The sequence below is a fragment of the Mobula birostris genome, chromosome 21 (assembly GCF_030028105.1).
Source record: "Mobula birostris isolate sMobBir1 chromosome 21, sMobBir1.hap1, whole genome shotgun sequence".
NCBI classification, from domain to species: Eukaryota; Metazoa; Chordata; class Chondrichthyes; order Myliobatiformes; family Myliobatidae; genus Mobula; species Mobula birostris.
This window is the reverse complement of record NC_092390.1, coordinates 52790349-52803031: the sequence shown is the minus strand read 5'-3', so window position 1 is coordinate 52803031 and position 12683 is coordinate 52790349. Positions and strand designations below refer to the sequence as shown.

Genomic DNA, 12683 nt, shown 5'->3' with positions numbered 1-12683 from the left:
GAACCACAAGGGGACCAATATCCTTTCAGGGAGGTTTGTTAGTGCTATTGGGAAGGCTTTAAACTAGATTTGCAGGGGGATGGGAACCAGAGTGCCAGAGCTGACAGTGTGGCTGGGGTGAAGATAAATGATATTGAAAGTTTAAGCAAATCCGCTGATAGAAAGGTTGTGAGTGGTGGTAAAAATCTTCTGAAGTGTATATATTTCAATGCTAGGAGTATTGCGGGGAAGGCGGATGAGTTGAGGGCGTGGATTGACACGTGGAATTATGATGTTGTAGCAATTAGTGAAACTTGGCTACAGGAGGGGCAGGACTGGCAGCTTAATATTCCAGGGTTCCGATGTTTCAGATGTGATCGAGGCAGAGGAATGAAAGGTGGGGGAGTAGCATTGCTTGTTAGGGAAAATATTACAGCAGTGCTCAGGCAGGACAGATTAGAGGGCTTGTCTACTGAGTCCTTATGGGTGGAGCTGAGAAACAGGAAAGGTATGGCCACATTAGTGGGATTGTATTACAGACCACCCAATAGTCAACGAGACTTGGAAGAGCAAATCTGCAGAGAGATAGCGGACAACTGCAGGAAACATAAAGTTGTGGTGGTAGGGGATTTTAATTTTCCATACATTGATTGGGACTCCCATACTGTTAGGGGTCTAGATGGTTTAGAGTTTGTAAAATGTGTTCAGGAAAGTTTTCTAAATCAGTATATAGAGGGACCAACTAGAGGGGATGCAATATTGGATCTCCTGTTAGGAAACGAATTAGGGCAAGTGACGGAAGTCTGTGTAGGGGAGCACTTTGGTTCCAGTGATCATAACGCCATTAGTTTCAATTTAATCATGGACAAGGATAGATCTGGTCCTAGGGTTGAGGTTCTGAACTGGAAGAAGGCCAAATTTGAAGAAACGAGAAAGGATCTAAAAAGCGTGGATTGGGACAGGTTGTTCTCTGGCAAAGATGTGATTGGTAGGTGGGAAGACTTCAAAGGGGAAATTTTGAGAGTGCAGAGTTTGTATGTTCCTCTCAGGATTAAAGGCAGATTGAATAGGAATAAGGAACCTTGGTTCTCAAGGGATATTGCAACTCTGATAAAGAAGAAGAGAGAGTTGTATGAAATGTATAGGAAACGGGGTAAATCAGGTGCTTGAGGAGTATAAGAAGTGCAAGAAAATACTTAAGAAAGAAATCAGGAGGGCAAAAAGAAGACATGAGGTTGCCTTGGCAGTCAAAGTGAAGGATAATCCAAAGAGCTTTTACAAGTATATTAAGAGCAAAAGGATTGTAAGGGATAAAATTGGTCCTCTTGAAGATCAGAGTGGTCGGCTTTGTGCGGAACCAAAGGAAATGGGGGAGATCTTAAATAGGTTTTTTGCATCTGTATTTACTAAGGAAGCTGGCATGAAATCTATGCAATTGAGGGAATCAAGTAGTGAGACCATGGCAACTGTACAGATTGAAAAGTAGGAGGTGCTTGCTGTCTTGAGGAAAATTAAAGTGGATAAATCCCTGGGACCTGACAGGGTGTTCCCTCGGACCTTGAAGGAGACTAGTGTTGAAATTACGGGGGCCCTGGCAGAAATATTTAAAATGTCGCTGTCTACGGGTGAAGTGCCGGAGGATTGGAGAGTGGCTCATGTTGTTCTGTTGTTTAAAAAAGGATCGAAAAGTAATCCGGGAAATTATAGGCCGGTGAGTTTAACGTCAGTAGTAGATAAGTTATTGGAGGGAGTACTAAGAGACAGAATCTACAAGCATTTGGATAGACAGGGACTTATTAGGGAGAGTCAACATGGCTTTGTGTGTGGTAGGTCATGTTTGACCAATCTGTTGGAGTTTTTCCAGGAGGTTACCAGGAAAGTGGATGAAGGGAAGGCAGTGGATATTGTCTACATGGACTTCAGTAAGGCCTTTGACAAGGTCCCGCATGGGAGGTTAGTTAGGAAAATTCAGTCGCTAGGTATACATGGAGAGGTGGTAAATTGGATTGGACATTGGCTCGATGGAAGAAGCCAGAGAGTGGTGGTAGAAAATTGCTTCTCTGAGTGGAGGCCTGTGACTAGTGGTGTGCCACAGGGATCAGTGCTGGGTCCATTGTTATTTGTCATCTATATCAATGATCTGGATGATAATGTGGTAAATTGGATCAGCAAGTTTGCTAATGATACAAAGATTGGAGGTGTAGTAGACAGTGAGGAAGGTTTTCAGAGCCTGCAGAGGGACTTGGACCAGCTGGAAAAATGGGCTGAAAAATGGCAGATGGAGTTTAATACTGACAAGTGTGAGGTATTGCACGTTGGAAGGACAAACCAACGTAGAACATACAGGGTTAATGGTAAGGCACTGAGGAGTGCAGTGGAACAGAGGGATCTGGGAATACAGATACAAAATTCCCTAAAAGTGTCGTCACAGGTAGATAGGGTCGTAAAGAGAGCTTTTGGTACATTGGCCTTTATTAATCGAAGTATTGAGTATAAGAGCTGGAATGTTATGATGAGGTTGTGTAAGGCATTGGTGAGGCCAAATCTGGAGTATTGTGTTCAGTTTTGGTCACCAAATTACAGGAAGGATATAAATATGGTTGAAAGAGTGCAGAGAAGGTTTACAAGAATGTTGCCGGGACTTGAGAAACTCAGTTACAGAGAAAGGTTGAATAGGTTAGGACTTTATTCCCTGGAGCGTAGAAGAATGAGGGGAGATTTGATAGAGGTATATAAAATTATGATGGGTATAGATAGAGTGAATACAAGCAGGCTTTTTCCACTGAGGCAAGGGGAGAAAAAAAACAGAGGACATGGGTTAAGGGTGAGGGGGGAAAAGTTTAAAGAGAACATTAGGTGGGGCTTCTTCACACAGAGAGTGGTGGGAGTATGGAATGAGCTGCCAGACGAGGTGGTAAATGCGGGTTCTTTTTTAACATTTAAGAATAAATTGGACAGATACATGGATGGGAGGTGTATGGAGGGATATGGTCCGTGTCCAGGTCAGTGGGACTAGGCAGAAAATGGTTCGGCACAGCCAAGAAGGGCCAAAGGGCCTGTTTCTGTGCTGTAGTTTCTGTGGTTCTATGGTTCTATGGAAGTATCCTAACTTAGTGGACTATGCAAAAAAGATGGCATCGTTTGCCAGCACTTACCTGTGTGAGCAATTATTTTCAAAAGTGAAGCACATCAAGAACTACTATTTGAGAACGACATTGACTGATGCCCATCTGGATAATGTCTTGCTCTTGGCATCAAGAAGCCTGACACCCAATATTGAGAAGCTTTTAAGCAACAAACAGCATCAACTTTCACATTGATTTAGCGACTGCTTGCATTAAAATTTTATTTTTTTATTATACATAATTTACCACCATTCAATGCATCATGTTCATACGTTTTATTCTATGTGTCCTTTTAATAGATTCATAAGATGCCTTGATTGAAATAAATTACAACTAAACTGAGTTGATTACTAATTGGCATCCTTGGTTAAGCACAAATGATTTTCTAGCACACATTATTCATTAACTTGAGGCAGAACATAACTAGATGTATTTAAATGGATAATTCCCATATTCTAAGTTTTTTATGGCATTTATCTGGCCCACTGTCCGCTCATTAATACGTGATCTGGCCCACAGAGGCAAAAAGGTTGCCGACCCCGATCTACAGCTTTAAACTTACTAAAAGTATCTACATTTGCAGAACAGTTCTAGTTTGTTTTTTTCCTGCTTTCTAGCATCCAAGGTATTTTACTTCTGTACATTATATGAAACAAGTGAAACAAGTTAATTTATTTGCAATCTTTTAACAGATTTATTTGTTTGAATTGCACAACAATTATATATGCTTTTACCCTGTATACCTCAACATACAGCAAGGTGATAAAAATTCTATGCAGTTCTCCAGTAAATGATTTTTCCAATCCAGACTAAGAACTGAGACAAACTGGACAGTACCATAGCATATTAACTTACAGGTTTTAGAAAATTCCTCAGAATTTCTTCTTTTTTCTGATCAAATTCACGTGTAGACTCTTGGACAATGACATCAACATCACAAGGCTTTAGAGGATTGCCCTTGGAGATCAGATGACGGAGGCCTTCCAAATGCACAGTCTTAAGCTTGTTCAGTTCTTCAGACAGCAACTTCAGATTACACTTACTTAGGTTCTTAGCTAGAGCAAAAATAATTTGTCAATGTGAGAAAAGTTGTAATTTTGAACGCAAATATAAAGAGATTTTCGTGGTATTTGAACAAACTGTATAGTCAAATTTGATCTAATGCCTCATTTCCTCATGGTTTTGTTTTCTGTTTACTGTACTAAACCAAAAAAACATAATCTTATGTGAAGCATTTCATGTTAATATTTTTTTTCCTTGAATCAATGTTTGCTACACATGCTGCATTACCATATAAATGAGTACACAAAAGCAGAAGGTTAGTCATATTGAAAGGATTACATGGGAAAGGTGGCAAAGGAAGCAGGCCATTTGACACAACCAGTCCTACAAGCAATTTTTTTCTTTTCTCGTCTCCTCTCAAATTTCCTCATCTAAATCCATCAGCATACTTCTCTATTCCTTTTCTTTTTCATTGTATGTATCTATAGAATGTATGAAGCAGGCACCTATCTACACTAATCCCATTTTTCTCCATACATTCTCATCATCTGCCCTACCTCTGCAACTCTCCAGTTACCCACCTCCACCAGGAATAATTCAGAGTAACCAATTAATCTACCAACCCACATGCCTTTGGCATGGGGGAGGGAATTGGAACACTCAGAGGAAAGCCACAAAATCACAGGGAAAATGTTAAAACTCTACACAGAGTGCATCCAAAGTAAGGATCAAACTTGGGTGTCTGGAGCCGGAAGACTGTCGTTCCAGTTGCTGCCTCAGCTTGAATCACCTCAGTGTGTGTGTGTGAAAGCACCTGCACAGTTCTGTTGCTGAGGGAGTAACCCGACTGTTACCCAGAAAAAAAATGACCAATAAAAACACGCATGGCCAGTCATCCCCTGCTTTTATTTTGTTTTCCTTGTGTCTACAAGTTGTAGCTTTTTCTTCAGAAACGCAGAAAATGCCAAAAATCAGTAGCAATAGGGAAACAGAGTCTCTCTGTTTCTGAAATCTCTGTCCATAGTCGCTGCCTGCCTTCATGAGTATTCCCAGCAATTTTGGTGACAATTTCAGATTTCTAGTATCAGAAACCTTTTGCTTTGTCCAGTTTGATTTTTCCCCACTCACTGTGATTCCTTCCCTTTCCCGGCCCCCCTCCCTGGAATCATGATGTTTCAGTTATATGTGCATTCATGTTTTTAAATGTCATTCCACTTAAGCTTTATCAATGCATACTCTCAGTTCCAAAATCATGCCCAGCATTTCTGTGTCTTGTTCACAACTTAAAGAATCAATTAGGTAAATTCAGAAAATGTAATCTAAATGAAGTTTTATGAAAGTTTAACACAACTTCCCAACTTTAGAATTCAGTACTTTTTCAACTGAAACCCAGTGCCTGGCTTGCTTTTCTTAATGGGTTCATGAACCTGTTTTCTCATGTTTTCCTACTATATAAGTTGTACCTTTTGCAGTTTTCATGGTTTGAGATACTAAACGACGGAAGGCTTGATCTACTTGATGAAGAGCATTAGCTGCACAAATGGCACGATCTCTCTCCTAAATGTGAAGCCAAAAGCAAATATTTTAAACAATTATATAATTGAGCCAAATCATTATTGTATTCTTGCAATTCTGAATTAATCTCAATAATTGTTGATTAAGTAAGTTGAAACTTAGGTAAATAAAAAGCAGGAAAGAGCAGCCTTTAGCAATGCGATATTTCCAAGTTGAAACTGTGTTGATAAGTTTTGAAAAACAAAAATAATAGTATTAGGGCGCAGGAATATATCTTCAATTGCTGAAACACAATTGGGATGTCTATTGCTACAGGAACGTAAGCTTTTAAATAAACAAGTTTTTGATGCTGTTGAGGTTTGAGAGAAGATGTGGCCTAATCTACCACCTGTTTCTCACATTCCAATATTGCTTTGATTATCAATCACTAACTATGGTCATGCAGAACCCACTTCAATTCATAAATTTCATAGGGTAATAATTTGGAGAAATATAATAAGATGATAAGACACAGGAGCAGAATTAGGCCAGTCGGTTCTTTAAATCTGCTCCACCATTTCATTTTGGCTGATCTATTTCCCCCTCAACCCCATTCTCTTACCTTCTCCCCATAACCTTTCACACCCTGAATAAAACCATAAGACATAGGTGCAGATTTAGGTCAGTTGGTTAACAGTCAGAGAAATATATTACAAAATATTGTCCCAGGATTTCTACTAAAACAGGAACAGCCCACACATTTTTAACAGCACTTCATGAACATGAATCTTGATGCAAATCCCATCTGAGGAGTCAAAACAATGATGGATCATAGAAAATTGAAAAAGAATCTGGCGGATGGCAAAGCTTAATCTTTCTGACTTGTTAGCTGTCAAATCGATCAAAATACAATGAATGATTCCAAATGTCTAACTTCCACAAACATTTTAAAACTGCTTGGATCAATCCAAAACAACGCAGTCCTTGAGATTACCTGCCTTCCTACACTTCAGATCACCATCCAGCTGATAGCGTTAACACATAACGGTGATCAGGAGGCATACAGGACTGAGATAGATCCACTGGCTGGGTGGCATCACAACAACAACCTTGCACTCAGTGTCAACAAGACCACGGGTTTGAGGATTTCAGCAAGGTAAGTCAGGAGAACACACAGCAGTCCTCATTGTGGGGTACGAGTGGAAAGGGGGAGCAGCTTCAAGTTCCTGGGTGTTAACATCTCAGAGGATCTATCATGGGCCCAACATATTGATGCAATCATGAAAAAGGCATGCCAACGGCCATGCTTCATGAGGAGTCGGAGGTGATCTGGTTTGTTACCAAAGGCTCTAGTGAATTTCTACAGATGTACTGTGGAAAACACTGTGACTAGTTCCATCATTGCCTGGTATGGAGGCACCAATCCACAGTACTGAAAATCGCTACAGATGGTTGTAAGCCTAGCTAGCTTCATCATGGGTACATGGCTCCCAACCTTTGAGGAGATTTTTAAATGGTGGTGCCTCAAGAAGGTGCAATTCATCATTAAAGATCTTCACCATCCAAGGCCAGCCCTCTTCTCATTACTAGTGTAAGGAAGCAGGTACAGAAACTTAAGGACTAACACTTAACTTTTAAGGAACAGCTTCTTCAGACGCAGATTCATTTACTCTATTTATTACATGTACATTGAAACATACAGTGAATGCATTGTTTGTGTTATCAGCCAACACAATCCAAGCATGTGCTTGTGCAGCTCACAAGTGTCACCACACATTATAGTGCCAACACAGCATATCCACCATGTTCACATGTTCTTCTCCTCTGCCATCAGGATTCTGAACAGTCCATGAACACCACCTCACTATTCTGCACTCTTTTTACAGTATTTATTTTTACACATTTGTTATCTTACAGTAATTCTTTTTGTGTATTGCAGTGTACTGCCACCTCAAAATAACAAATTTCATGACATATGTCCAGAATAATAAATCTGATTCTGATGACAAGCTATTGCAAACAATGATGGCCACTCACCCAATCTAACTCTTCCTTTCAAAAGAAACCAATATTCCCACCACCGGTGCAAAGACAGTAAGGTAGAAGGGCTAAAATGTGTGTACCTCAATGCAAGAAACATCAGGAACAAAGGTGATGAACTGACAGCTTGGATACAAACATGGAATTATGATGTAGTGGCCATTACAGAGACTTGGCTGGCACCAGGGCAGGAATGGATTCTCAATATTCCTGGATTTCAGTGCTTTAAAAGGGATAGAGAGGGTGGAAAAAGGGGAGGAGGGGTGGCATTACTGGTCAGGGATACTATTACAGCTACAGAAAGGGTGGGTAATGTAGCAGAATCCTCTTTTGAGTCAATATGGGTAGAAGTCAGGAACAGGAAGGGAGCAGTTACTCTATTGGGGGTATTCTATAGGCCCCCTGGTAGCAGCAGAGATACAGAGGAGCAGATTGGGAGGCAGATTTTGGAAAGGTGCAAAAATAACAGGGTTGTTATCATGGGTGACTTTAACTTCCCTAATATTGATTGGCACCTGATTAGTTCCAAGGGTTTAGATGGGACAGAGTTTGTTAAGTGTGTCCAGGATGGATCCCTGTCACAGTATGTGGACAGGCCGACCAGGGGGAATGCCATACTAGATCTAGTACTAGATAATGAACCGGGTCGGGTCACAGATCTCTCAGTGGGTGAGCATCTGGGGGACAGTGACCACCGCTCCCTGGCCTTTAGTATTATCATGGAAAAGGATAGAATCAGAGACGACAGGAACATTTTTAATTGGGGAAGGGCAAATTATGAGGCTATAAGGCTAGAACTTGCGTGTGTGAATTGGGATGATGTTTTTGCAGGGAAACGTACTATGGACATGTGGTTGATGTTTAGAGATCTCTTGCAGGATGTTAGGGATAAATTTGTCCTGGTGAGGAAGATAAAGAATGGTAGGGTGAAGGAACCATGGGTGACAAGTGAGGTGGAAAATCTAGTCAGGTGGAAGAAGGCAGCATACATGAGGTTTAGGAAGCAAGGATCAGATGGGTCTATTGAGGAATATAGGAAAGCAAGAAAGGAGCTTAAGAAGGGGCTGAGAAGAGCAAGAAGGGAGCATGAGAAGGCCTTGGCGAGTAGGGTAAAGGAACACCCCAAGGCATTCTTCAGTTATGTGAAGAAAAAATGGATGACAGGAGTGAAGGTAGGACCGATTAGAGATAAAGGTGGGAAGATGTGCCTGGAGGCTGTGGAAGTGAACGAGGTCCTCAATGAATACTTCTCTTCGGTATTCACCAATGAGAGGGAACTTGATGATGGTGAGGACAATATGAGTGAGGTTGATGTTCTGGAGCATGTTGATATTAAGGGAGAGGAGGTGTTGGAGTTGATAAAATACATTAGGACGTATAAGTCTACGGGGCCTGACTGAATATTCCCCAGGCTGCTCCACGAGGCGGAGGAAGAGATTGCTGAGCCTCTGGCCAGGATCTTTATGTCCTCGTTGTCCACAGGAATGGTACCAGAGGATTGGAGGGAGGCGAATGTTGTCCCCTTGTTCAAAAAAGGTAGTAGGGATAGTCCGGGTAATTATAGACTAGTGAGCCTTACGTCTGTGGTGGGAAAGCTGTTGGAAAAGATTCTTAGAGATAGGATCTATGGGCATTTAGAGAATCATGGTCTGATCAGGGACAGTCAGCATGGCTTTGTGAAGGGCAGATCGTGTCTAACAAGCCTGATAGAGTTCTTTCAGGAGGTGACCAGGCACATAGATGAGGGTAGTGCAGTGGATGTGATCTATGTGGATTTTAGTAAGGTATTTGACAAGGTTCCACATGGTAGGCTTATTCAGAAAGTCAGAAGGCATGGGATCTAGGGAAGGTTGGCCAGGTGGATTCAGAATTGGCTTGCCTGCAGAAGGCAGAGGGTGGTGGTGGAGGGAGTACATTCAGATTGGAGGATTGTGACTAGTGGTGTCCCACAAGGATCTGTTCTGGGACCTCTACTTTTCGTGATTTTTATTAATGACCTGGATGTGGGGGTAGAAGGGTGGGTTGGCAAGTTTGCAGACGACACAAAGGTTGGTGGTGTTGTAGATAGTGTAGAGCATTGTCAAAGGTTGCAGAGAAACATTGATAGGATGCAGAAGTGGGCTGAGAAGTGGCAGATGGAGTTCAACCCGGAGAAGCATGAGGTGGTACACTTTGGAAGGACAAACTCCAAGGCAGAGTACAAAGTAAATGGCAGGATACTTGGTAGTGTGGAGGAGCAGAGGGATCTGGGGGTACATGTCCACAGATCCCTGAAAGTTGCCTCACAGGTGGATAGGGTAGTTAAGAAAGTTTACGGGGTGTTAGCTTTCATAAATCGAGGGATAGAGTTTAAGAGTCGCGATGTAATGATGCAGCTCTATAAAACTCTGGTTAGGCCACACTTGGAGTACTGTGTCCAGTTCTGGTCGCCTCACTATAGGAAGGATGTGGAAGCATTGGAAAGGATACAGAGGAGATTTACCAAGATGCTACCTGGTTTAGAGAGTATGCATTATGATCAGAGATTAAGGGAGCTAAGGCTTTACTCTTTGGAGAGAAGGAGGATGAGAGGAGACATGATAGACGTGTACAAGATAATAAGAGGAATAGATAGAGTGGATAGCCAGCGCCTCTTCCCCAGGGCACCAGTGCTCAATACAAGAGGACATGGCTTTAAGGTAAGGGGTGGGAAGTTCAAGGGGGATATTAGAGGAAGGTTTTTTACTCAGAGAGTGGTTGGTGCGTGGAATGCACTGCCTGAGTCAGTGGTGGAGGCAGATACACTGGTGACGTTTAAGAGACTACTGGACAGGTATATGGAGGAATTTAAGTTGGGGGCTTATATGGGAGGCAGGGTTTGAAGGTCAGCACAACATTGTGGGCTGAAGGGCCTGTACTGTGCTGTACTATTCTAAGTTCTAAGTTTTAGCAGCAAACCTCCTCTTAAACAATACTATTCTACAATTCTGAAGGCTATCGTACTTGATCAATCTTGAGTTAAGGCTTCCTGACCAAAGACCTGAATGATCCTAAATATTTGCTCTACATTACTTAACTCTTTAATGTGAAAAAGTGTCCCCTGAAATTAACTGCTCTATTCCACACACTATAGTATCTCAATAAAATCTACTCTCATCTGTTGAATAGCCTTTTAATCTCCTGTACTCACCTATAAAATTGGCAGCAACCTCAGCCTACCAACAGTCGTTAACTCAAAGAGAGAAGACTCCATGAATTTGGGGTAAATATTTGAAGTCAAGCTTTGTTAAAATTTCATTGTGAGCATCCACGCCAACCTTAACACCAGGGAAATTCTCACAAGCACATTGTGAGCCTTTTCCTAAAGCTTCCTGGTAAGGCTGCCTAACTGCTGACTCTAATTACTGGTACAAACTGAAGAAGTGTGCTACATACCAGATTACATGGGATATATGGTAAGTCAGTTGCATATATGGATGAAGAAACAGAAGATGGAGTTCAAACCAGTCAAATGTAAAGTGTTACATCTTGGTAGGTCAAACGTAAAAGCAAGACCCTTAACGGAGTTGATGAGCAGAGGGATCCTGGGGTCCAAGCTCATAACTCCTTGAAAGTGGCTACACAGGTTGTTGGGGTGGTTAAGAAGGCATATGGCATGGTTGCCTTGATTAGCTTCAGCAATGAGTTCAAAATCCAGGAAGCTGTATTGCAGCTTTGTAAAACTGTTGTCAGGCCGCATTTGGAGAATTGTATACAGTTCTGGTCACTCCATTATAGGAAGTTAAGGCTTTGGAGAGGGTGCAGAAGAGGTTTACCAGGATGCTGCCTGGATTAGAGGGCATGTGCTATAACAAGAAGATGAACAAAGGTTGTTTTTCTGGAGCAGAGGAGATCTGATTGAGGTTTATAAGATGATGAGAGGCATAGATAATGTAGACAGACAGCATCTTTTTTCCAGGGTTGAAATGTCTAATACCAGAGGGCATGCATTTAAGCTGAGAGAGGGAAGTTCAAAGGAGATGTGAAGGGCAAGTCTGCCTTTTTTTTTAAAAAACACAGAGAGTAAAAGGTGCCTGGAATGCACTATTGGGGTTAGAGTGATGCATTGATATAGTGACCCGACTTTGACATAACAGGCTAAGACAAGAACGGGCTTGGACAAGTACAGGCAGAGGTTCTAAGTTTCCCAGAAGTTTTTCTTATGCAGTTGGCACATAGCAGATTCTGTGGATGGGAAAGCGACGCCCAGATGGTATGTTACCTCCTAGGTGCCAGGGTCAGGGATGTCTCAGATCAGGTCCACAGCATTCTAAAGGGGGAGGATGAACAGCTGGAAATTGTGGTACATACTGGCACCAACAACATAGGTAGGAAAAAGGAGAAGTTCGTGAAGAGAGAGTATAGGGAATTTGGCAGAAAGCTGAAAAGCAGGGCTTCCTTGTGAGAATTTCCCTGGCCTTAGGGTTCGCACTGATGCTCTCTGGATTGCTGCTTGGGCCACGTGCCAGTAAGGTTAAGAATAGGATGATTCGGCAGATGAATGAATGGCTGAAGAATTGGTTCAGGGGACAGGGTTTTAGATTTCTGGATCATTGGAATGTCTTCTGGGGAAGGTATGACCTGTACAAAAAGGACAGGTTACACCTGAACCCAGAGGGTGAGCAGTATCCTTGCAGGCAGGTTTGCTAGAGATGTGGGGGAGGGTGTAAACTAATTTGGCAGGGGGACGGGAACCAGACTGATAGGGCTGGGAATGGGGCATTTGCTATATACAAGTGGAGGTAGTGTGTACTCAGACAGTGAGGAAAAACAGGCAGATGATAGAGCAACATTGCAGACAGTGGGATGAATTAAAATGTAACAGGTGGCGAAAAAAAATTTAAAAAGAGTGATGAATACAGGATTGAAGGTGTTATATTTGAATGTACACAGTATACGGAATAATGTAGATGATCTTGTGATGCAGTTAGAGACTGGTAGGCACAATGTTGTGGGCATCTCCAAGTTGTAGCTGAAAGGTGGTCATAGTTGGGAGCTTAACAAGATCATAGTTGGGAGCTTAAC

The 12683-nt window shown here is 42.0% G+C and overlaps 1 protein-coding gene across 5 annotated transcripts in view; it reads right to left on the bottom strand.

Moving 5' to 3' along the window:
* Window positions 1–12683, bottom strand: part of LOC140185796 (L-seryl-tRNA(Sec) kinase) — an 84942-nt gene that overhangs the window by 61518 nt on the left and 10741 nt on the right. For 4 of the 5 annotated variants that reach the window (XM_072239481.1, XM_072239478.1, XM_072239479.1 and 1 more), the window contains exons 5-6: window positions 5570–5663; window positions 3960–4159 (exon numbers count right to left, since the gene is read on the bottom strand). In XM_072239481.1, the coding sequence (XP_072095582.1) occupies window positions 3960–4159; window positions 5570–5663 (294 nt within the window). Of the gene's footprint in view, window positions 1–3345; window positions 4160–5569; window positions 5664–12683 lie in introns of those variants that run through there. The other variant, XM_072239480.1, reaches the window with a different exon arrangement.